At 42.0% G+C, this 24,356-nt stretch overlaps 1 protein-coding gene across 14 annotated transcripts in view; it reads left to right on the plus strand.

The window, feature by feature from the left end:
• The window catches only part of ddx3xa (DEAD-box helicase 3 X-linked a), a 51,227-nt gene that overhangs the window by 21,303 nt on the left and 5,568 nt on the right, over positions 1-24,356 (plus strand). For 4 of the 14 annotated variants that reach the window (XM_078232596.1, XM_078232607.1, XM_078232602.1 and 1 more), the window contains 14 exons: positions 4,351-4,471; positions 4,714-4,914; positions 7,079-7,178; positions 7,479-7,614; positions 11,448-11,539; positions 11,627-11,725; positions 11,807-11,967; positions 14,279-14,423; positions 15,586-15,730; positions 16,825-17,006; positions 17,195-17,312; positions 17,437-17,590; positions 20,518-20,627; positions 21,480-24,265. In XM_078232596.1, the coding sequence (XP_078088722.1) occupies positions 4,351-4,471; positions 4,714-4,914; positions 7,079-7,178; positions 7,479-7,614; positions 11,448-11,539; positions 11,627-11,725; positions 11,807-11,967; positions 14,279-14,423; positions 15,586-15,730; positions 16,825-17,006; positions 17,195-17,312; positions 17,437-17,590; positions 20,518-20,627; positions 21,480-21,556 (1,841 nt within the window). In that variant the 3' untranslated portion in view covers positions 21,557-24,265. Of the gene's footprint in view, positions 1-4,350; positions 4,472-4,713; positions 4,915-7,078; positions 7,179-7,478; positions 7,615-11,447; positions 11,540-11,626; positions 11,726-11,806; positions 11,968-14,278; positions 14,424-15,585; positions 15,737-16,824; positions 17,007-17,194; positions 17,313-17,436; positions 17,591-20,517; positions 20,628-21,479; positions 24,266-24,356 lie in introns of those variants that run through there. The other 10 variants (XM_078232599.1, XM_078232605.1, XM_078232601.1 and 7 more) reach the window with 3 other exon arrangements.

Raw genomic sequence — 24,356 nt, forward strand, 5'->3', positions numbered from 1 at the left:
GCCCACAAATTTACTTTTGCTTTACATTAACAATACTGCTACTGAAATGGTCTGCAGCACTATCCACCAGACAGGAAGTAGTGGGGTTGATTTGAGGTGGATTGTTTACGCAGGTATGCTGACAACTGGGGCAAAGAGAAGGTGGTTGAGGAGATGTTGTTGCAAAGAGGTGTGCTGTGCCATAACTGCAGCAGTAGGAAAAGTAAAAGTGAACCCACTAAACTGAAGATGTTGGATCATGTAGCCCATATTAAAAGTGGCAAGTCATGAGCAGACCATGTTCAGTTTGAGGATGTGTGCCTTCTGATTTGGACTTCTTTCTTGCTGTAGTGGGGGGCTAAATTTTGTGCCCTAAATTTTCTCTCATTGCTTAAGCCCCTCTAAATCTCAAACTTGTAAATCTCCTCTCATTGCTTAAGCCCCTCATTTTGCCCTACTAAATTTCCTGTTCGCAAGTTTTTTTTCATTTTATTTTGAATCCTATTTCAACCTTTCTATTTTGGTTGAAACTCTCAGCACCAATCAATCTGTAGTGTGCAACTAAGTTCTTGATATTTAATTGAGGCAAGTAGCTGACTGTAGTAATGTGAACAGTTTTTCTGGAGGGTGAATAACTAGGACAATTGCTATGCTAAATGTGCCAGTTTTTGTACTGGAATGGATTAATTCTTGAGATCCCTAAAGCTTGCTGCAGGTACAGGGGCTGTTGATGTCCACACTAGTAAATCATGCAAAGGCAAGAAGTGCTTGTAGAAGGAATGAAATGGCGTAACTTGTATTTTAGACATGTCCAATATTTAAGGCCATTTGTTCTTTGCAAACTTCAATATATTAACTAACTTTTGCACCATCAGATGTTCCTCAGGCCATAAATTTGAGCTGTCTTGATGCATTTCCAGTACAGCTTGGCACTGGGCTTTGAGACACTTTTAATGTAATCAGTGGTTATGGTATCAGATGCAAGTGCAAATCCCCATTATGGTAAGTTGTGAAATAAGTTTGTTTTCTCTGGTACTCATCAGACCTGACTACCTTGATGTCCTTCCAAAAGGTCGCTAACAGTACCTCCTCTTGGTGTCACCTACCAAAATGCTATTTGACAGGTAGGGATGGAAAGTCCAATGCTAGTAGTGACATTACTATTGCTGAATCTTCCTCTATCAACATTGACCGGAAACTGAATTGGATCAGCCAGGGTGTATAAGACCATTAGATATAGAAGCAGAATTAGGCCATTTGCCCCATTGAGTCTGCTCTGCCACTCAATCATGGCTGATATGATTCTCATCCCCATTCTCCTGCCTTCTCCCTGTAAACCTTGATCCACTTATTGATCAAGAACCTAGGTATCTCTGTCTTAAAGACACTCAATGACCTGGCCTCCACAGCCCTCTGTGGCAATGAGTTCCGATTCACCACTCTGGCTGAAGAAATTCCTCCTCATCTCAGTTTTAAAGGAGCGTCGCTTCACTGAGGTTGTGCCCTCAAGTTCTAGTCTCCCATTAGTGGAAACATCCTCTCCATGTCCACTCTATCTAGGCGCCTCATTTTAGACACACACACCCCATCCTTCTAAACTCCATGGAATATAGGCTCAGACTCCTCAACTGCACCGCATTTGACAAACCCTTCATTCCTGGGATCATTCTTGTGAACCTCATATGGACTCCCTCCAAGGCCAGCACATCCTTCCTTGGTATGGGGCCCAAAACTGCTCAATATTCCAAATGGGATCTGATCAGAGCCTTGTACAGCATCAGCAGTACATCCCTGCTTTTGTATTCTAGCCCTCATTGAATTTGCCTTCCTGACTGCCACTGAACCTGCATGTTAGCCTTGAGTCCTGAACCAGGACTCCCAAATCCCTTTTTGCTTCAGATTTCTGAAGCCTTTCCCCATTTAGAAAATGGTCTGTCTTTTCCTCCCAAAGTGCATAACCTCACACTTTCCTACGTTGTATTCCATCTGCCACTACTTTGTCCACTCTCTTAGCCTGCCCAAGTCATTCTGCAGCCTCCCCACTTCTGCAACACTACCTGTCCCTCTACATATCTTTGTATCATCTGCAAATTTAGCAACCTTGCCCTCAGTTCCATCTTCCAGATTAGGTAGATGGCCAGTGTGTGGGGTTAGGGCAGGAGATTGGGCCTAGGTAGGGTGCTCTGTGTGGACATGATGGGTCGAATGGCCTCTTCTGCACTAAGGATTCTATAATAACTATGGCTACAAAAGTGGGAATTCTGAGTAACTCCTGACTCCCCAGAGCCTGTCCACCATCCAGAAGGCAAGTGTGACTGAATGCAGCTTTTGCAAATTTGATACCATTTAGGGCACAGCCTGTTTGATGGGCACCCCAAGCATTCAACCCCTTCACCACCAGTATACTAAATGTATTGTGTACTTTTTTGCAAGATGCTCTCCAACTCAACCGTGCCTTTTTTGCTTAAAAGCAAATTACTGAGAATGCTGGAATCTAAAATACAATCTCTGCAGGTCTGACCGCATCTATAGAGAATAAAGGTAACATTTTGAGTCTTAGGCCACCCAGACTCGACATTGGCTGCTCTTTCTCTACAAATGCTGTCAGACCTGAGATTTTACAGCATTTGCTTTTGTATGGCATCTTCCAAGCCCAGCCTCAAGAATTTTGTTTGGATTTCTGAAGTTTTGTCTACTGTTCTTTCAAAATAGTTCACAGCTTCCAAACTTGCCTAAGTTGTAAAGCTGATGTAAATTGAACTGTTTTCCATTAAGCATTCCAACTGACTCTTGGAGAAACATTTGATTAAAGCTGATGTACATTCTGTGGTTTCCAAAACCTGTATTGACAGCTGTTTTGAGTGCCGGAATCGTTTGGACCAAACTGAAAGCTTTAGTACTGACACTTCAAAAGTTGTGTAATGGTTTTGTCACTGGATCAGTAACTAGAGACCCAGGGCAAGATCTGGGGACCTGGGTTCAAATCCCACCATGGCAGATGGTGAAATTTGAATTCGATCAAATCTGCAATTAAAACTGATGACCATGAAACCATTGATTGTTAGAAACCCATCTGTTCACGCATGTCCTGTAGGGAAGGAAATCTGCCATCCTTGCCTGCTCTGGCATGCATGTGACACTTGACCCACACCAATGTTGACACTCAAATGCTGTCAGATATGGAGGGCATTTTGGTTGGGCCAGCATTTATTGCCCAATCCTGTGATGCCCACATCCCTTAAATTAATAAAGAAACCATTAGCAGTAACTACCAGAATGTGGAAATTACTTCATTTCTGAAGGTGCATTTTCTGCTAGTCTGAAGCACATCTTGATAGAGATGCGGTGCAGAATAAAGCTCTCTGCACCAGAGGGCAAAATTGCATGATCTAGGATGACTTCTATGGTGCCAAACCCGTCAAGTGGAGCAGCGCAGTTTAGTCTCTATCCAAATAGACAAATTTTATAAATTGTGGATCTGAGGCTGTGCAAAAGCGTAAACTGGCTTTGTCATATCTGCTGTAAACTTTGCTAAGTATTAGATCCCGAGGTAGTGACGTTTCCTTTTTTACTTCCTTCATTTCCTTTCTATCATAGATTTCAGTTGAAGGTAAAATTTAATTCAAAGCTGACGGCTTTTGTGGTGGATACTTGTTGCTTGGTTACAAAATGCAACTGATCTAATTTGTGCAGCACTCCAGATTTTAGTTTAATTTCCACCTGGAACAGAAACTTGCCCCACTCAAACTGGCCATGACCGAAACTTTGAACTGATTTTTCAGCGAGTGGTTTTAATCTGTACTTCTGCCAATCTTTTACATGGACTTGCCTTGAACTTCAGTTTTGGAGTGTTGGGAGATTTTGTATCATTCCTTGACGCATAATTTCCTGAAAACTCAACTGGCCGTGAATGAGAACAGTCTTGCATGATATGATGCTTGCAAGGCACTGAGCACTCACTAGAGTATGGATGGGAAGCCTATATTGAGACATTGGCCTGTTCTCAGTTGGTGAGCTTGTATAGTGCTGGTCATGAGAATTTTATTTGCCCTTAAAGAAAATACTCAGTAGACATTGAAGTAGGAGTTTGTTTTGGAAGAGATTTGAAGTCAATGATGGAACGCATCTTTACACCGACACACCAGCAAAGTTGGCACTCAACAGTCATTTTTGGGCACCTAAATCAGCACTGGCTCAGTTGCAGCAGATTTCAATGGCCATGTCTTTTTTGACCCTGGATGCCAAGAATATGTTTTGTCATCTTTACACTCCCTACCACCATCTGGAAGCTCCCAGCATCAACATCTGGCACTAGCTTTGAAAACCAGCTCCGTAGCGGTGTTGTAATTGTGAACTTATCTAAAATGACAGGCTTTGGCTATGAAAAAGATGGAGGATGGAGTAACAAGGAAGTCAGGGATCCATACAGCAGTTTTGGATCACGTGCTGATCGGGGAAAATCAAGCTTCTTCAATGACCGAGGAAGAGGAAGGTAAGCTGAATTTGATTCAAGTGACCCTTGTTGCTATCCTACCCGACTAACTTCATGCATAATTTTAGTTTATAGTTTGATATTTGGCTTGTTTTTTTCCATGCTTGAGTAGAATGGCTATTCCTACCAATGAATGTCAGAGTGAGTGTATGTAGACTTGTAACGGTGCTTCATAAGTTAGACCTGGTTGTTTGTATCCTTGCTGTTACTTGAACATTGCTGGACTCTTTTAATTCCATCAGGTATGAAGACCGTGGCAGGGGAAATGCTAGTGACAGTGCCTATGATCACTTTGGAAGCCGCAATGACCGTGGGGGATATGGCCGACTGGATCGTGGTGGATTTGGATCTCGTGAAGGTGGTGGAAATAGCCGTTGGGTGGAGGACAAACGAGATGATGACGATTGGTCTAAACAGCTACCACCAAATGAACGTATGGAACAGTAGGTGTTGAGTTCTTGTCTACTCAAAAGGGAACATTTGACAACTATTATAAACTGGTTAAAGGTGGCGAAAGATGGAGGGTTTCAACATAATTTGTGGGACAGTTGGAATTACTGGAGGGTGATGGTGAGGCTGTGAACAAATTTAAATAATACAAATTTTATATTGGAGATGTTGCTGAATTGAGAATTAATGCAGATGAGTGATCACAGTTTGAGCATAGGATGGCGGTAGTTTTTTTTTGAAGGGGCTAACAATACCTTCAGTTTTCCTTTTAAGTCGAGGAAATTGTGGACAGGTATCTGGCTGGCATTTAAACAGGACAAACAATGGATGGGTCAAGAGATTAGAGTAGAAACAGACTCACTCCGGGTCTCTCTGCCATTCAGTGAGATCATGACTGATCTGATCCTCCTTTCTTGCCTTATTCCCTTACTGACTAAAATATCTGTATCTCAACCTTACTGTGACGACTCCACCTCTACAGTTCTGGTAAAGAATTTCAGGTTCACTACCCTCTGAGAAATTCCTCATCTGCCTTAAAGGGTGACCCCTTATTCTAAGATTATCCCCCTTGCTCTTAAACATTTGCATGTGGGGAAACAACCTCTCAGCATCTACCCTGTCAAGCCCCATGAGATTCCTGTATATCTCTAGACGGTTGCATCATTCATCTAAACTCCAATGAGTACAGGCCCAGCCTACTTGACGTGTCTCATAATCCCTCCATACCTGGACTGCCTCCAATGCCAGTACATCTTTGCATAGCTAAGGGGACCAAAACTGTTCAGTATTCCAGGTATGGTATAAACTAGTGCCTTGTATAGTTTTAGCAAGACTTCCCTATTTTTATACTTTGTTCCCTTTGCCGTCCCTATTACCTGCTGCATTTGCGTGCTAGCCTTTTGTGATTTATCCATGAGCTGGAGTCTTTCTCTATTTAAATATTCAGCTCCCAAGTGTGTAACTTTATTTTCTTGCATTATATTTCATCTGCCAAGTTTTTGCTCACTCTACCTATCTATATATCCATCTGTAGATTCTGTCATCCTCACCACTTGCCTTCCACGTTTTAGTTATCTACCAACTTGGCAATAGTACATTCACTTTCCTCGTCCAAGTAAGCAGTTGTGGCCCCAGCACTGATCCCTGTGTCACTCCACTGGACACAGGTTGCCATCCTGAAAATTTATCCCAATTCTGTATTACCAGTTGGCTGTCCTCTTATCTAATATGCTAACATACTACCCCAAACACCATGGGCTCTTACTGCACTTATACTTTGATTTCCAAAAAGCATTTTATATTAGATCTACTGGTTCCCCTTTACCTATCCTGCTTGTTACCATCTCAAAAGAATTCTAATAAACTTGTCAGGCATGATTTCCCCTTCAAGCCGTGACTCTACTTGGAGAAGTTAGTCTGACTAATGAAGGCTAATCCTTGATGTTCCCAAAGCACAGCATGAGGACCCAGGGGAGTGTGGGGAAACTATAGATGCAGGGTTTGGAAGGAATGCAATTGACCATGCTCTGCATATGGCAAGTAAGTGTAGAATGCAGTGAGCTGGATAGCAGTATGCAGATGTTTGAGGGTGATGTGCATGCTTGTAATGGCTGCGGAGAGTCTCTATTTGAGATTTTTCTACATTTATCAAACTATCAATTTGGAGACAATTGCCATCTGGTGTTTGCATTGATTGGAGGATTTGGATTTCGTCACTCTTGCTTAGCACTTGGGTTTCACTTCAGTGGAAGGTTTTTAAGTCAGACCAGAAAGGGCATTTTATTTAACATGCAATAGCAATAGGATTTTAATACTAAGCATAAGAGGTACAGCTGCTAATATACTGTAATTTGTTCCCTCCTGGGCCGGGGTATTTGAGTTGATCTGTGCGAGAAGGGCCCATTCATTTCTAAGGAATTGCAACATTTTGGATGGTCAAGCTACTGAAGCGCTACCACTTCAAGTCAGTCCCAATATGACATGAGCTTTAGAAGAAAATGACACTTTCTATCCCCCATGTCAATACCCTCAACTTGAGCAAGTGGTATTCAGTAGGGGTGAGGATATAAGTAGGTATACGGTGCATGTTGGTTTGCAGCAGTGCTGTGATCAAGAAAACGAAGTTCAAGACTGGTTGCCCTTGCTTTCTATTTTTAGGGAGTTGTTTTCTGCAAGCAACACAGGAATCAACTTTGAGAAATATGATGACATTCCTGTTGAAGCAACTGGTGCAAACTCTCCTCCTCATATTGAAACTGTAAGTAGTTCATTCAATCCTTGGGCAGACTGCATTCATATTTTGCCTCTTAAAATAAATTCCATTGTGATTAAATGTTGCCCGTCTAAATTTGGAATGTAGTGCAATGGCAGCACCCAAGGAAAACCAGAATACATAAGAATTGTTGACAGCAGGGGAATTCAATTATAACCAGGTTTTCCCATAATGACTGCACTGAACTATCATTGGCAGTGTTGCCTTCATTTGCCTGTTGGGTCAAAACAGTAGCTAGAGGCATATACATTTGTCCAGCTTTTGGCTTGAATTATGCTATTTTAGTTCCAGGATGTAAACATGGGAGAAATCATAATGGGCAATATTGAGCTGAGTCGCTATGATCGTCCAACGCCTGTGCAGAAACATGCGATTCCCATCATTATATCGAAGAGGGATTTGATGGCATGTGCTCAGACAGGCAAGTATAACTCATGAAAGTTGGAAGAGCATGCAGTTTCAACAAATGCAATTTGTTTAACTTAAATAATTTGTGACCACCAAGAGTAATTTGGCATGCCAGTTCTTCATTCCTTACTATCCCATTTACATTTGGTCACTCGTGCCGAGTTGCTTTAAAATAGAACGCTTTTTGATGCTTGGTCAGAACTTTTGCCCAGACTTGTGCTTCAAGTAAATCTGCAATTTCACTTTAGAAATGTAGAAGCAGCTTTTTTATTTGAGAATCGCTGAAGGCCATTCACCTCTTCAAAATGGTCCACTTAAATTATGACTGATCTGTATATCTTGCCTGCATTGATTCTGTTTTTCATAAACCATTGTACAACAAATGGGATTGGTTTTGAATTTCCAATTGGCCTATTGGTATTATCATTAGACTATTAATCCAGAAACTCAGCTGATGTTCTGGGGACCCAGGTTCAAATCCCACCATGGCAGCTGGTCGAATCTGAAAAGAAAATCTGGAATTGGGAATCTACTGATGACCATGAAACCATCATGAATTAGAACATAGAACAGTACAGCACAGAACAGGCCCTTCGGCCCACGATGTTGTGCCGAGCTTTATCTGAAACCAAGATCAAGCTATCCCACTCCCTATCATCCTGGTGTGCTCCATGTGCCTATCCAACAACCGCTTAAATGTTCCTAAAGTGTCTGACTCCACTATCACTGCAGGCAGTCCATACCACACCCCAACCACTCTCTGCGTAAAGAACCTACCTCTGATATCCTTCCTGTATCTCCCACCACGAACCCTATAGTTATGCCCCCTTGTAATAGCTCCATCCACCTGAGGAAATAGTCTTTGAACGTTCACTCTATCTATCCCCTTCATCATTTTATAAACCTCTATTAAGTCTCCCCTCAGCCTATCCGCTCCAGAGAGAACAGCCCTAGCTCCCTCAACCTTTCCTCATAAGACCTACCCTCCAAACCAGGCAGCATCCTGGTAAATCTCCTCTGCACTCTTTCCAGCGCTTCCACATCCTTCTTATAGTGAGGTGACCAGAACTGCACACAATATTCCAAATGTGGTCTCACCAAGGTCCTGTACAGTTGCAGCATAACCCCACGGCTCTTAAACTCCAACCCCCTGTTAATAAAAGCTAACACACTATAGGCCTTCTTCACAGCTCTATCCACTTGAGTGGCAACCTTTAGAGATCTGTGGATATGAACCCCAAGATCTCTCTGTTCCTCCACAGTCTTCAGAACCCTACCTTTGACCCTGTAATCCACATTTAAATTAGTCCTACCAAAATGAATCACCTCACATTTATCAGGGTTAAACTCCATTTGCCATTTTTCAGCCCAGCTTTGCATCCTATCTATGTCTCTTTGCAGCCTACAACAGCCCTCCACCTCATCCACTACTCCGCCAATCTTGGTGTCATCAGCAAATTTACTGATCCACCCTTCAGCCCCCTCCTCTAAGTCATTAATAAAAATCACATAGAGCAGAGGACCAAGCATTGATCCCTGCGGCACTCCGCTAGCAACCTGCCTCCAATCTGAAAATTTTCCATCCACCACCACCCTCTGTCTTTGATCAGACAGCCAGTTACCTATCCAATCGGCCAACTTTCCCTCTATCCCACACCTCCTCACTTTCATCATAAGCCGACCATGGGGGACCTTATCAAACGCCTTACTAAAATCCATGTATATGACATCAACTGCCCTACCTTCATCAACACACTTCGTTACCTCCTCAAAAAATTCTATCAAATTTGTGAGGCCTGACTTGCCCTTCGAATCCATGCTGACTATCCCGGATTAATCTGCATCTTTCTAAATGGTCGTAAATCCCATCCCTAAGGACCTTTTCCATCAATTTACCAACCACCGAAGTAAGACTAACCGGTCTATAATTACCAGGGTCATTTCTATTCCCTTTCTTAAACAGAGGAACAACATTCGCCATTCTCCAGTCCTCTGGCACCATCCCCGTGGACAGCGAGGACCCAAAGATCAAAGCCAAAGTCTCTGCAATCTCATCCCTTGCCTCCCAAAGAATCCTAGGATACATTTCATCAGGCCCAGGGGACTTATCGACCTTCAGTTTATTCAAAACTGCCAGGACATCCTCCCTCCGAACATCTATTTCCTCCAGCCTATTAGCCTGTAACACCTTCTCTTCCTCAAAAACATGGCCCCTCTCCTTGGTGAACACTGAAGAAAAGTATTCATTCATCACCTCGCCTATCTCTACTGACTCCATACACAAGTTCCCACTACTGTCCTTGACCGGCCCTAACCTCACCCTGGTCATTCTTTTATTCCTCACATAAGAGTAAAAAGCCTTGGGGTTTTCCTTGATCCGACCCACCAAGGACTTCTCGTGTCCCCTCCTAGCTCTCCTAAGCCCCTTTTTCAGCTCGTTCCTTGCTAACGTGTAACCCTCAATCGAGCCATCTGAACCTTGTTTCCTCATCCCTACATAAGCTTTCCTCTTCCTTTTCACAAGACATTCCACCTCTTTCGTGAACCATGGTTCCCTCACTCGGCCATTTCCTCCCTGCCTGACAGGGATATACCTATCAAGGACATCCAGTATTTGTTCCTTGAAAAAGTTCCACTTTTCATTAGTTCCTTTCTCTGACAGTTTCTGTTCCCAACTTATGCCCCCTAATTCTTGCCTAATTGCATCATAATTACCCCCCCCCCCCCCCCCCCCATTGTAAACCTTGCCCTGCCGTACGGCCCTATCCCTCTCCATTGCAATAACAAAAGACACCGAATTGTGGTCACTATCTCCAAAGTGCTCTCCCACAACCAAATCTAACACTTGGCCCGGTTCATTTCCCAGTACCAAATCCAATGTGGCCTCACCTCTTGTCGGCCTATCCACATATTGTGTCAGGAAACCCTCCTGCACACACTGCACAAAAACTGCTCCATCCGAACTATTTGACCTACAAAGGTTCCAATCAATATTTGGAAAGTTAAAGTCCATCATGACAACTACCCTGCGACCCCCACACATATCCATAATCTGCTTAGCAATTTCTTCCTCCACATCTCTATTACTATTTGGGGGCCTATAGTAAACTCCTAACAACGTGACCGCTCCTTTCCTATTTCTAACCTCGGCCCATATTACCTAAGTGTGCAGATCCCCCTCGAAGTGCCTTTCCGCAGCCATTAAACTATCCTTGATTAACAATGCCACTCCTCCACCTCTTTTACCAGCTTCCCTACACTTACTGAAACATCTATACCCCGGAACGTCCAACAACCATTCCTGTCCTTGTTCTACCCACGTCTCCGTAATGGCCACAACATCGTAGTCCCAAGTACCAATCCACGCCCCAATTGTTGGAAAATCCCATCTGGTTCACTAATGTCTTTGAGGGAAGGAAATCTGCTGTCCTTACCTGGTCTGGCCTACATGTGACCCAGAGCCACAGCAATGTGGTTGATTCTCAACTGCCCTTGTGCAACTAGGGATGGGCAATAAATACTGGCCAGCCAGAGATGTCCACAAGTGAATTTTTGTACAAGTCAGACGATGAATCTGCACAATTGGAACTGATCTGGCACTCTAAAACTTTAACTAGAGCTTGATACGACAACAAATATCACTAGTGTCCAGGCTCTACTCCATTAAAACCTTCTATCTCCTACCCGTTAACCAATTCCCTCAATAGGTTACCTCCAATGTATGCACTTGGGACTTTCTACAACTCCGAGCTATATTTCTGGAATGACAGATTAATGAAGGTTAAGTAGAGGGTTAGTGTATTTTTTCAGCGCTATTTGATCAAATTTATTTGTTTATCTCTCTAGGCTCTGGCAAAACAGCAGCATTTTTGCTTCCCATTCTTAGCCAGATCTATGCGGAAGGTCCTGGTGAAGCCTTAAAGAATGCAAAAGCGCAGGCAAGTGATCTTGATATTTTTTCATTCTGAACTGACATCAATTTTCAATATTTCTGTACCCTTATTAATACATGTCTATTCCGACAGGATTCCTCTAAATATGGCCGTCGTAAGCAATATCCAATTGCTTTGGTTTTAGCACCTACCAGAGAACTTGCTGTACAGATATATGATGAATCCAGGAAGGTGAGGTTTTAAAATAGCTCTTGCTGTTACAATTTCACCGGAAGCTTTTTTACAAGAAGCTGATTGATGTTTTTTTTGCAGTTTGCATATCGTTCTAAAGTTCGTCCTTCTGTAGTTTATGGAGGAGCTGACATTGGACAACAGATAAGAGATTTGGAGCGTGGATGTCATCTTCTTGTAGCCACTCCTGGACGTTTAGTTGATATGATTGAGCGAGGCAAGGTTGGATTAGACTATTGCAAGTACGTTGAAGCCTTTATATAAAATGGTTTGTTTGGTCTAATTTAATGCTCCCAATAGCGCACTTTAACAAACGATGCCTTTTTCCATTGGGCAGCAAGATGTTGAATGCAAAAACCCATCTCTTGTTGCTTTTACTGTTACTTATTTCTACCTGTTCGCAGCTTGCTCTTGAGCCAAAGTATTCTCATACTGTACTTTCGACATCCTTGATGAACAGGGCAATCCATTTTGAATGCTGTGTGCATTCCAATACCAAGCTTTTGACTGTCTTTTTTACACACAAGTTTGTACTCTGTCCATTCTGGTTATCATTTATCTCACTAATTTATGACTCAGCAGAGTATTCCATCACATTCCTGATTTGTAGATGGTGAACAGGCTTTAAGAAATTGGGAGATGAATTACTCACTGGAGTTCCCAGCCTCTTGACCTGTTACAGCCACAGTATTTATATGGTTGGTTGTTTCTGGTCAACAGTAACCTTCAGGAGGATGTTAATGGGGGATGCAATTGTAATACCATTGAATCTCAACGAAAGATGGTTAGGTTCTTGTGTTGGAGGTGATCATAGCCTGGCACTTGTGTGCCACGAATGTTACTTATCACTTAGCCCAAGCCTCGATCCTGCCCAGGTCGTCTTTATGCATATGAATACTGACTGGTTCAGAGGAGCCAAGGGTAGTGAATATTTCCACTTTTGACCTGATTGAGGTGTTGATGAAGTAGCTGAAGATTGTTTTGCCTAGAACACCACCTTGAGGAATTCCTGGAGATAATTGACCTCCAAGCACGATTGTCTTCCTTTTGTGCTATGTATGACTCTATAACCAGTGGAGCCTTGCCCCTGATTGACATCCAAGTACTGCCTTGATGTTGAGGGCCATCAGTCTCACCACCTCTCATTCAGCTTTTTGTCCATGTTTGGATCAAGGCTGTAATGAGGTCAGGAACTGAGTGGCCCTGACACAACCAAACTGTGCATTAGTGAGCAGGTTATTATTGTGTTGCTTAATCAATGTTATTTATTGTCACTACTGATTAGCTTGATGGTAATTGACCAGGATTTGTTCTGTACATGCCCAGGCAATTTTCCATATTGCTGGGTAGATGTCCATGTTGAAAACTATACTGGAACAGCTTGGCTAAGGCAAATTCTGAAGCACCCAAGTTTCTGTCATTATTGCCAGTATCTTGTCAGGGGACAACATGGTCAACTTATAACAATTACAAAAAGCTCTCATCTCCATTTTTGTCTAAGGTTATATTCTGGCAGGACAAAATCACAAATGCAGTAGTCTTAAATGCAGAGTTCCCAAGTCTGTTGGCACGAATCAAACATAAGCAGCCTCAGTGAATTGGGTATATCCATAGCATGAAAGATGGTTGCATACACAAGGACCTTTCTGTGGCTGGAACACGGTGGCCAGTGGAATGCCCAAGGCCGTGCTTAAAGGGTCCTTGCAAGTGTGACATGAATCCTGATGCACTGACTCTCATCTGGGAATCACTAGCTGGCGAAAAAGGGAAAATCATGTGGCTGCAGCTTTGCAATGTGCCAGTGTCATAGACAGCACCTCAACTTCACAATCAGCACTTGTAGCAGAACCTGGCTCAAGGACAGCCCTTCAGCAAAAATGCACCACATGAAGATTGTTCACCAAAAGCTTATTTGCTGCGTGTCCGTGCTATCTCTTCGATGGAAAGATGCCAACTACTGGGCATACTGAGTCAGCTGATGCTAAAAATGGGCAGAAAAATTAGCAATGCTGATTAGCAATTTGTTCCCTAATGAGTGCTGCCTAATGTCTTTTCATTCTTAGTTGATCACAAGGGGTCTAAGGGATGGCACAGTGGTTAACACTTGCCTCAGCACCAGGAACCCAGGTTCAATTCTGGCCTTGGGTGACTGTGGCCTTGGGTGACTGTGTGGCACTTTCTCCCCAATTCTGGGCAGGTTTTCTCTGGCTGCTCTGGTTTCATCCCACAGCCCAAAGATGTGCAGGTTAGCTGGATCGGCCATGCTAAATTGCCCCTTCATGTCCAAAGGTGTGTAGGTTAGGGGGGTTAGCTGACTAAATGCGTAGGGTTACAGAGGGTGGGGATGGGCCTGGGTAAGATGCTCTGTTGGAGTTGGTGCAGGCTTGATGGGCCAAATGGCCTCCTGCACTTTAAGGAATCTGATTCCAGTCACTTGCCATTCAGACCACTTAATGTTAGGCATGCAAGGAATATTTGTAGGGGGATATTGTATAGCTTAAGTTTAAGCCGCTGCCATTTTCTCCAGAGTTAAATGTTTGTTTCTTTCTTTAGGTATTTGGTGCTGGATGAAGCTGACAGGATGCTTGACATGGGATTTGAACCACAGATTCGCCGCATTGTTGAGCAGGATGCAATGCCACCGAAAGATGTGCGGCAAACTCTAATGTTCAGTGCAACATTTCCAAAAGAGATACAGGTTTGTGACAATAGTGTTAGTTGTGTGAGTGAGCATTTTATTTTCCCTGTGGCACAGGGATAAATGATCTGACGGATGTTATGATTTTTGCCCTGCTTTAAGCTGTTCCAACTGGGAGAACAGTAGGGTTCAGTTATTTTGGGTCTGAAAATACTCTGGTTCCTTATTGTGCTTCTACCTCTGCTGTTGCCACTGAATAATCTGCCTACAGTTCTGAAAATGGTGTCATCCAAAATGTCTTTGGAACAATGCCTCTTAATTTTACACTCTACAATTAAATGAATTCTCTAAGATCTGATTGTAATCTTTGCAAACAAGATCAACACATTGCTTGGTACAATAATTTGGCACTTGTAAGTTTTCCTTTTGTTTTGAATTGATTTGCATTGGGAAATGAATCCCCCTGGGAGGTGATTATTGTCTATAGCTCTTTATTCTTTGACTGCCTTGAATAAGTTGTAGTTGCTTGTGACCAGGGCTAACTAGGAGCAGCAGTAGTAGTATTTTGAAAGGTGGTATGAAGAAGCATCATCTGCTCAACAAGTAATTTGATAACTCTGCTCTCAAACTAGCCTCAATCACAGATGCAATGTCTTGTTATGCTGCCCATCTATGAATGCTGAGCAAATTAATTTTTCAAGTAAACCTTAACACTGGAGTATCCAGAAGAATAGCATGGTTTTCCTTCCTTCCTTTGACATCCATCCTGCAGTGCCTCTTCTGACTTTCAGCTTTGACATCTTGCTGTGCTTTGTGACTATGTCCCTAAACACTGATGGTGTGCCCAGTGTAGTGGAAAATAATGTGATTGCACAATGCAGTTATTCCCAGTAAACCGGCTGCTTACATTCTGTAGAGGTAGCCAGACTTGATGATCGATTTATTTGGGCAAGGTGATTGGTGCTATACATTGTGAAGTAACATGCAGTAATAGTTTCACTCGCTACTATAATGAGCTGCTTGTTGGTGTATTTAGTAAAATAACAATTGCTGGTGAGCTAATAAAACCTAGAAATGGTGTAACTATTTGGACAGACTTTTGGACTTTATTTTGAATATTTTTGAATAAATATTGGTGTGAAGTATTAAGACGTGTAATTTTGCACCATTTTTAAAATAATGATCCATTTTGACCATTTTCCTCATGCATGTTCCTCCTTAGATACTTGCTCGTGACTTTCTTGATGAATACATATTTTTGGCTGTTGGTCGTGTGGGTTCCACCTCTGAAAACATAACCCAGAAAGTAGTTTGGGTGGAGGAACAAGACAAGCGCTCATTCCTATTGGACCTCTTGAACGCCACCGGTAAATGTAACTCGGACTTTTTTTTAAAAACCATTGATTGGTCTCCGGCTTGATTTTGGCGCCTGCAGGTAGGAAGGTGGAAAATCTTTACTATTTAAGGAGGGAGAGAAAACTGCGAACTACAGACTCATTAGCCTGACATCAGTAATAGGGAAGAAGCTAGAATCTAAGGAATGTGATGGCAGGGCACTTGGTAAATAACTAGGTGGGATTGAGTGTTGATGCAAAGCTGTTTCAGGCATTTTGTGAGGTTAAGGATGTGAGCACAAGTTTGGCAGATGGAATTCCATATGGAAAGATCAGAGGTTGTCTACTTTGGTAGGTACAACAGAGATTGAGAATATTTCATAAATGATGAAAAATTGGGATGTGTTGATGCCAAAGGGGCCAGGGTGTCCTTACTCAGTCATTGAAAGCTAACATGCAGGTACAGCAAGCAACTTAAGGCAAATGGTATGTTGGTTCTCTTGCCTGAGGAAAGATCTTCTTGTTATAAAGGCTCACTAAACTAATTTCTGGGATGCAGGGGTCCTCATGAGGAAAGGTTAAATAAGCTGGACTTTATTGACTGGAGAATGAGGTAATCTCATTCAAACATAAACAAATTATTTGGTGCTCAATAGGGTAGATGCAGGAAGGATGTTTTTGGGGTAGGGTCAGGGGGTCTAGAACTGGGGGCACAGTTTCAGAACAAGCAGTAAGCTATTTAGGGCAGAGATGAGAAATTTCTTGACTCTGAGGTGAATTGTTGGATTTCCCTGCCCCAGAGGGCTGTGGAGGCTCATGGCTTCCTACGTGTTCAAAAACATCAAGGGGTATGGGGACAGTGCAGGAAAGTGGTGTTGAGGTAGATCAGCCATGATCCCATCAAGTGGCAGAGCTCGAAGGACTGGTCTATTCCTTCTCTCATTATTTTGTTCCATTCCATGTTAAAACTTGAGATAGCAGTATATTAAGTAAAAGTATCAATCTTTCCTCCCCAACCACCATGAGAGAGGCTTTTTTGTGTCTTTTCCATTAACTATTTTGTGGTTTGTCTTTTAGATTTGACTTCAAACTAGGATATTATCCTTCATTATATGATTTTTTTTTAGGGAAAGACTCTCTTACACTGGTCTTTGTGGAAACTAAGAAGGGTGCCGATTCATTGGAGGATTTCCTTTACCGTGAGGGTTATGCTTGTACAAGTATCCATGGTGACCGTTCTCAGAGAGATAGGGAAGAGGCTTTGCATCAGTTCCGTTCTGGAAGATGTCCAATCCTGGTTGCCACTGCGGTACTTTCAAAATTATTGGATTATACAAATGTGACCAATTTGCAGTTGAGCGTGTTTAAATTTTTGCTTTGCATACTCCCAGCTTAATACCTAAATTAAAGGTGATTTAATTAGTGTCAGCCAGATAATCAGCTAAATTGAGTGTTATTGGTACTGATTTACGTAAAATATAATTTTGCAATTCACAGGTTGCAGCCCGTGGACTTGACATTTCTAATGTCAAACATGTTATCAATTTTGACCTCCCTAGTGACATTGAGGAGTATGTGCACCGCATTGGGCGAACTGGTCGTGTTGGCAACCTTGGTATGTTGCATCAATTGAAGTAGTTGCCGGAATGTATTTGTGCTGTTTTTAGTACATCTGTTAGCAGATCTTTAAAATAAAATGCAGTATTTTTGCATGCATTTAAGTTACTTTTGTTTCTTAGGTCTTGCCACTTCATTCTTTAATGAGAAGAACAGCAATATTACTAAAGATCTTCTGGATCTGCTTGTGGAGGCTAAACAAGAAGTACCATCCTGGCTAGAAAACCTAGCGTATGAGCAGCAGCATAGGAGTACTGGCCGTGGGCGATCAAAGAGGTAAACCACAGGCCAAAAAAGCTATATTCTTTCTGCATTTCCCCTTATTCATAGTTTAATAATCTGGAAAGGTGAATGAAGTGGGCCTTTTACTTTCAAAGGTGAAGTAGGGTGACCTGACAAACTTTTAAAATTTGAGGGGTTTGACGAGTTGACCAAAAGTTTCTACCTGTGGGTGAGATCAAAATTAAGGATCCAATAATATGAGGATAACTAATAATCCACAAAGTATTCAAGAAGAACTTTTAACTACAGTGCTTTGGGTGGTGGGGGTGGGTGGTGTTTGGCAAGAAAGGCTGAGTGAGAGGTGGGGAGTTGGGCAGCTGAATGATGGGGGTAGGTCAGTGGTGATGCAGGTGAAGGGCTTCATCCAAAACTAGCTGTTTGCCACCCCTATTACCCTTCAGAAGGTGGGCATTTACTGCTGCAGTCCACATTGTATGAACTCCCACAGTTAAGGGGAGGTGATGGCTGAGTGATCTTATCACTAGACTAAATCCAGAAACTCATCTAATGTTCTGGGGACCCGTGTTTGAATCCTGCCATGCCAGATGGTGGAATTTGAATTCAGTAGAAAAAAATAAATCTGGAATTAAGAATCATGAAACCATTGTTGATTTGTCGGGGGGAAAATCCCACCTGGTTCATTAATGTCCTTACCTGGCCTACATGTGACTCCAAAGCCACAGCAATGTGGTTTGACTCTCAGCTGTCCTCTGAAAAGGGCAACTAGAGATGGGCAATAAATGCTGGCCAGCCAGTGACATCCATGTTCCGTGAATGAATATTTAAAGTGATGTTGAGGAGTTCCAGGATTTTGACCCAATGGCATAGTGCCAAGTCAGGATGTTGTGTGGCATGGAGAGGAACTTGCAGGTGTTTTGTGTTCCCGTGCATCATCTACTCGTGTCCTCGGGTGGTAGATGTGCGTTTGGAAATTGCTGCATCCTGTAGATGGTACACCAGGGTGGCATTCGAGTGGGCAGCTTTGTCCTGGATAGTACCGAGCTTATGTTAGATCTGCACTCCTCCAGGCATTTGGAGGGTATTCCATCACACTCTGAAGTGTGATTTAGGATGGCTGCAAATGTTTTTTGCACAGATCTGCTGGCCTCCCCCATCATTGAGAATGGGAATATTTGTGGAGCCACTTCCTCCAGTTTGTTTAACTGTCCATAGCATTCACCTCTGAATGTGACAGAATTGTGGATCTTAGTCCTATCTATCGCATACTGCTTTCCCTGTTTGGCATACAAGTAGCCCTTTGTAGTAGCTTCCAGGTTGACTTGTTTAGGTCTGTCTGGTGCTGCTTCTGGCATGCTCTTCCACGCTCCTCATTGAACCACTGCTGTTGATCCCCCAGTTTGATGGTAATGGTGAAGTTGGGTTACAGATTGTGGTTGTATGCAATTCTGCTGATGGCCCACAGTGCTTCATGGATGTCCAGTTTTGTGTTGCTAGATCTGTTCAAAATCTATCCCATTGAGAACTTTGGAAGTGTTACACAATGATGAGGGAGGGTATCCAATGCCTCCACAAGAACTGTGGTGGTCACTTCTCCCAGTGCTGTCACAGACGCATCCACCTGTGACAGTAAATTGGTAAGAATGAGATCAGGTGTTCCCCTTGCCGCCACCTGCAGACCAATCCAGCAGCTGCATCCTTTAAGGCTTGGCCAATAGTGGGCTCAGTCAGTATTGGTGCTGCTGGCACTCTTGGAGGAACTCTTGAGCCCATGACTCCCTCGGTGCTTGCTCCAAATGTTTGATTCAAATGGTGATCAGGCAGTTTCCTTATGTTTGACCTCCTGCTTTGAGATTTCACGGGTTCCCTCCTGACTGTACATGTTCTGGTGGGTAGTGATGCCGTGATTCCATCTGTAGCGCATAACTGAGTTTATCTGTCTGATTATTGCTTGACAACTTACCTGTGGGACAGCTTTCCCAATTTTGGCACAGGCCCCCAGATGTTAATAAGGAGGGCTTTGCAGGGTTGACAGATCTGGTGTGCTGTTGTTTTTGGTGCCTAGGTCAATGTTTAGTTTTCCTTGGTAGTGGTTTGATACAGGTTGGTTTGTTAGGTTAAGCATTTGCTACATTGCTGTGGGTCTGAAGTTGCATGTAGGCAGGACCAGATAAGGATAGCAGATGTCTTTTCCTGAAGGGCAGTAGTGAACCAGATGGTCACCATTAAACTTTTTTACTTCCAGATTTATTGATTGAATTTGGGATTTGAACCTGTCCCCTCCCTGGAGCATTACCCTGGGCCTCCTGGATTGCTGGTCCAATAACATTACCAATTACACAGGATGCAGTCCGTACTAACAGCATTGAATGCTGAGGAGATTTGTTAAATAATTGTAAAGACATTCCCTGGATTGCTGTATTTACCTGTTTAGTCTGCTAACTTGATTAAAACAACTAACTCAAATTTTGATACAGCAAGCTCCACCGTTCTCCTGAGTACGGCATTTCAATTTGTAGCAATCATATCACTCGGCTGGAGTATGTTCACCACCTGGCCATCATTTCAAAACATCTCCCACTTCCTGTAGAGCAACAAGTTTATGAAATTGAGCACTTCCAATGTGTTCTTGTTGAATTTGTTTAATCTTGAGATTTGTAACTGCATTGTTGTCCTGTATTGGCTACAAGTGACTTTCCATATTTTTATGGATTGGCTATTTGTTTAGTGATTTTTTAATTGAATGCTTCATGCTGATTTTGGCTTATGGATAAAGGTGTTTAGTGAAATGAATTTGGTGACCCCATTCAATTATTACTTTGGTATAGAATTGCTGCTTGATCTGTACTGTAATTACCACCAAGATGAACACTTGTCACAAATATATGTTCTAATAACTTCACTGCAGTTGAGTAAACCAATGTTTGTTTTCTGGTTAAAAGCATGTGAATTTTATATTTCAGTCGGTTTGGAGCAGGATTTGGTGCCAGGGATTATAGGCAGACCAACAGCAGCTTCAATACCCGTGGAAATCGCAGCACTACCCACAGTGGACCCAGAGGATATGGAGGTGGTAAGTTATCTGCTGGGTTTATTTTTCTTGAGTAAACTCTTAATGTGCAGTATATGGGGGAGGGATAAACAGTCTACTTTTCAAATCTGTATAGTGCACAAAAAACAATACTTTTCACTATGGTAATACATGTGGCAATTTTAAATCAAATCCAGTTGCCAGCAATGAAAGTTTCTGTCTATTAGAGCTTTTGTATGTTGATCAGTTTGAGATTGCTGGTTACTTATGCGAATTAACTCAACACAATAGGACTTAAAAACATCAATTGAAGAAAAGTTGAATACTGAAAATGATTAAGGGTTGCCTTAGATTGGAGCTAAAACTCGGCAGAGCTTTTTCATTTTATCTTGAATATTTCAAATTCAGAAATTTCAGCTGTCAAAGTAGCCATATAATAACCCTTAAGCTTGTAGATGGGGTTACACCTGTTCCGTTTCTGCAAATTTAACTTGCGCTGCACTCCTGTTCAAGGTTGTCTTGCATTATGCTTTCCCCTCAAGACATTTGCCTGGCTCAACTGACCCATAGTAATACACAAATGCATTTGTGGAACAGACCTATAATCCAGTGTCATAGGCTTTTTAAATTGTCAATAACCACTTCCCATTGTGCAGTCAGAAATCATCCCCATGCCCAGCATTCAATCTGTTTCAACATCGACTCCAGTAAGAGTCTGGATAGTGATATAACTCCCGAACGGGTCTGGGTAGAGACCAATAGAGCAATCTGGGTAACTTTTTTCCTTTTACTAATACATGGCGCTAAGGCCAATTGCTATTTCATTAAGCAAATGGTGCACACTTGACTACAGTAAAAAAAAAATGTCTCTAACTGAACACATTTGTTTTCCAGGTGGCTATGGAAATTATTACAATGCTGATGGATATGGTGGAGCTTACAACTCCCAGGTGGATTGGTGGGGAAACTGAAGAATATATTGCAGTGGATGCCACCTTGCCAAACAAGCTAAATGGAAACCACATGTAACTGAGCCAGACTATACCTTGTGTAGCTTCAAGAACTCACAGTACATTACCAGCTGTGATTCTCTGGATTTTTTTAAAGGGAGCTCAAATGCAAAGAGAAAGCAGTAGCAGAGGAACACAAACCCTAGACCATGGAGAAAATGTGGCCATAAACAGCACTAGAATATTGGCTATAGATGTTTAAACTGTGTGCTGTGTTTAAGTTTATTTCTCTGTAACTGAGGATCATTTGTATGTTAATGTACTGTGCCTTTATAGAGGAACTTTTATTTTTGATGTCCTACTGGTTCATTGGGCCTGAGTTCTCACAATCATTCTCTAGCACAATCTGAGAGAGACTTGGGCAAAACAAACCTTGGCAGAAGCAGGGTGAAATGGCTTTCAGTCATTTACCCAGTTGCACTTAACATTGTTACAAGGCTGAAAATAAGCAGCAACCTCCATTACGGCCTTGACATGCGTGACCTGTAATGACAACTTTGGGGCATTTGCAGCATTCTGATCCCTAGTGTAGGGAACCGATGTTGCTCACTCTATCCTGGATAGATACCTGTTGGGGACATGGTAGTTTTACAAGCCATTCCAACAATGTGTACAGTGTCAAGTTTTAATACTGCTGTTTCAGATTACTACACCTAAGCAAATGCAAAGTTCAGAAAACTTGACATCTAGTAACTTGACAACATTTAAAGGCAGCTAGTTAACTAATTCAGGCTTGCCTGGAGTGGGCAGAAAGTAGCTAGGAATGTATTTTTTTAGGGGATTTTGAAAACTTGAAGTTTTTAGATATGGATGAAAATCCCATCCATTAGAAATCTTAAAATGCCTGCCGTATTTAAAAGGAAATTTGAAATTTCAGAATGGCTAAATGGACCACTGCACCGAGCGACTGTACAGGCGGACTCGGCTGATTTTGGTCTGATACGCATGCTAGTGTTGTTTTTTGGTCAAGGGGAACGAACAGAAAGATCTCTGCAGCAGGCTTCTTTACTGAAAAAAAAATTACATTTGTGTATATTCAAGCTGCGTTACAAAGTTCAGAAAAGCCGCATTTAACTGTTTACTGTAGATTCTGTAAAGTTGCTCCACTAGGGTCTGAAGTTTGATGCTTGGAGATCACAGAGAATGGAAATGTACACATTACTGCACAAGGTGCCAACGCTGGCAATCGATCGCATATCCACTACAGCATTGTGGTGTGGGTTTCCTTTTGCACTGTCCATTATGTGGACGAATTGTCAGTTTAATCCGCTAAATCTGGCCAAAGATGAGTTTTCCCACCTGTTATTAAATGTCAAGCTGCGCAATGCTGCAGTCGGGTGAGTTGACTTCAAACTGCCAAGATAGGGTAGTTTTTTTTCCTTAGCTTAAGTGGCCAGACTGCCAGTATAAAAACTACTGGAAATCTTAGGTGGAGAATGAACTGAAAAGTAGCAAAAGAACTTATCAAGTGCAATACATCTAAGTGTGTTGTGCCTTCTTGTACTGAAATTCTCATCAATGGAAAGTAGATGCACTGACAGTATTGAGCTAATCTCTTGTGATGAATGGTGCTATACAGGTAGGTTTAGGCCCTTATACATTGTGCCCATCAGGTTTTATATAAGAGATCTAAATACCTTTAACAAATTTATTTTAATGCACATTCAGAAAGAATATTTTATATACAGATGTCTTGTCTTGCATGCATTTTCTTGAACCTCCAAGTCTTTTTTTGCAGTGATTGTCAAACGCAGCTTAGTTAGAAGGGGAGGGGGTGGGAAAGAGGCTAGATACCAAACCAGGACAATTTTGGGACCATGGGGGTCTAACAGTTGGGAATTAACTATTTGCACACAACAGATCTAGGTATTTTTGCTGCTAGTTTTGTGTAATATTTATTCATTTGACGAATATTTAATTTTTGTGTTTTTGTTTTGTAAGCCTAAAAGTGATTCTTTGAAAGTTCATAGAAAACCCGAAAAAGTAACTTGACCAAAAGACAGTCCAAAAACACTGGCACTTGAATGTTGAATGTCAACGTATGCGTGAATATATATATACATATATTTCGGGGTAGCGTGAGCTCTTATTGTTAAGGTCATATTGGACCCAGAGTCAGAAACTGAACCACAACCCACTGCCGGCTTTGATTGCCGCTAATTCCCATTGTCCTATCAAATTTATTCGTGTGGGTAATTTGATCAAAACTGAAATAAAATATGCCAAGGTTTGGACAGAGTTTCTTAAATTCTAGAGGAAAATGTTTAGAAAATGGCAAAATGTTGAGGTACTCCAATTTGTTTTTTTATGTTAGTGAATGTCTGGCAAAGAGCAAATTTAATACATGTGGTTATCAATTTATTGTTGCATTTAGTTGCATTTGTGTATTAAGTGACTTGGGTATTCAACTTGACACTTCTAAGCAAGTGGTAGTTTTTAGACCTAACATTCGTATGGTAGAAATTCTCTTCATGCTGTAACTTGCAACAACATAACTATTGCAGTGCATGAATGTGTCCAGTCTTGCTCAGTGTATTGAATACCTTTTAGTCACTGTAGATCTAGAATTTGCTTTCTCTAGTTTAGATGCTATGCTCTACATTGCACGAGAAGACACAGCGGTGCATTTACTTGTATGATTTTATCAATAAAAGGTTTGAGCTGCATCAACTAATGGTTTTTGTGCTGACTTGTGGGAATGGAGAATGAAAATTTAAACTAAAGTTTCAACCTACAAGTGTCAATTTCTACTTGGCAAGCT

Source organism: Mustelus asterias, chromosome 17 (assembly GCF_964213995.1).
Source record: "Mustelus asterias chromosome 17, sMusAst1.hap1.1, whole genome shotgun sequence".
NCBI classification, from domain to species: domain Eukaryota; kingdom Metazoa; phylum Chordata; class Chondrichthyes; order Carcharhiniformes; family Triakidae; genus Mustelus; species Mustelus asterias.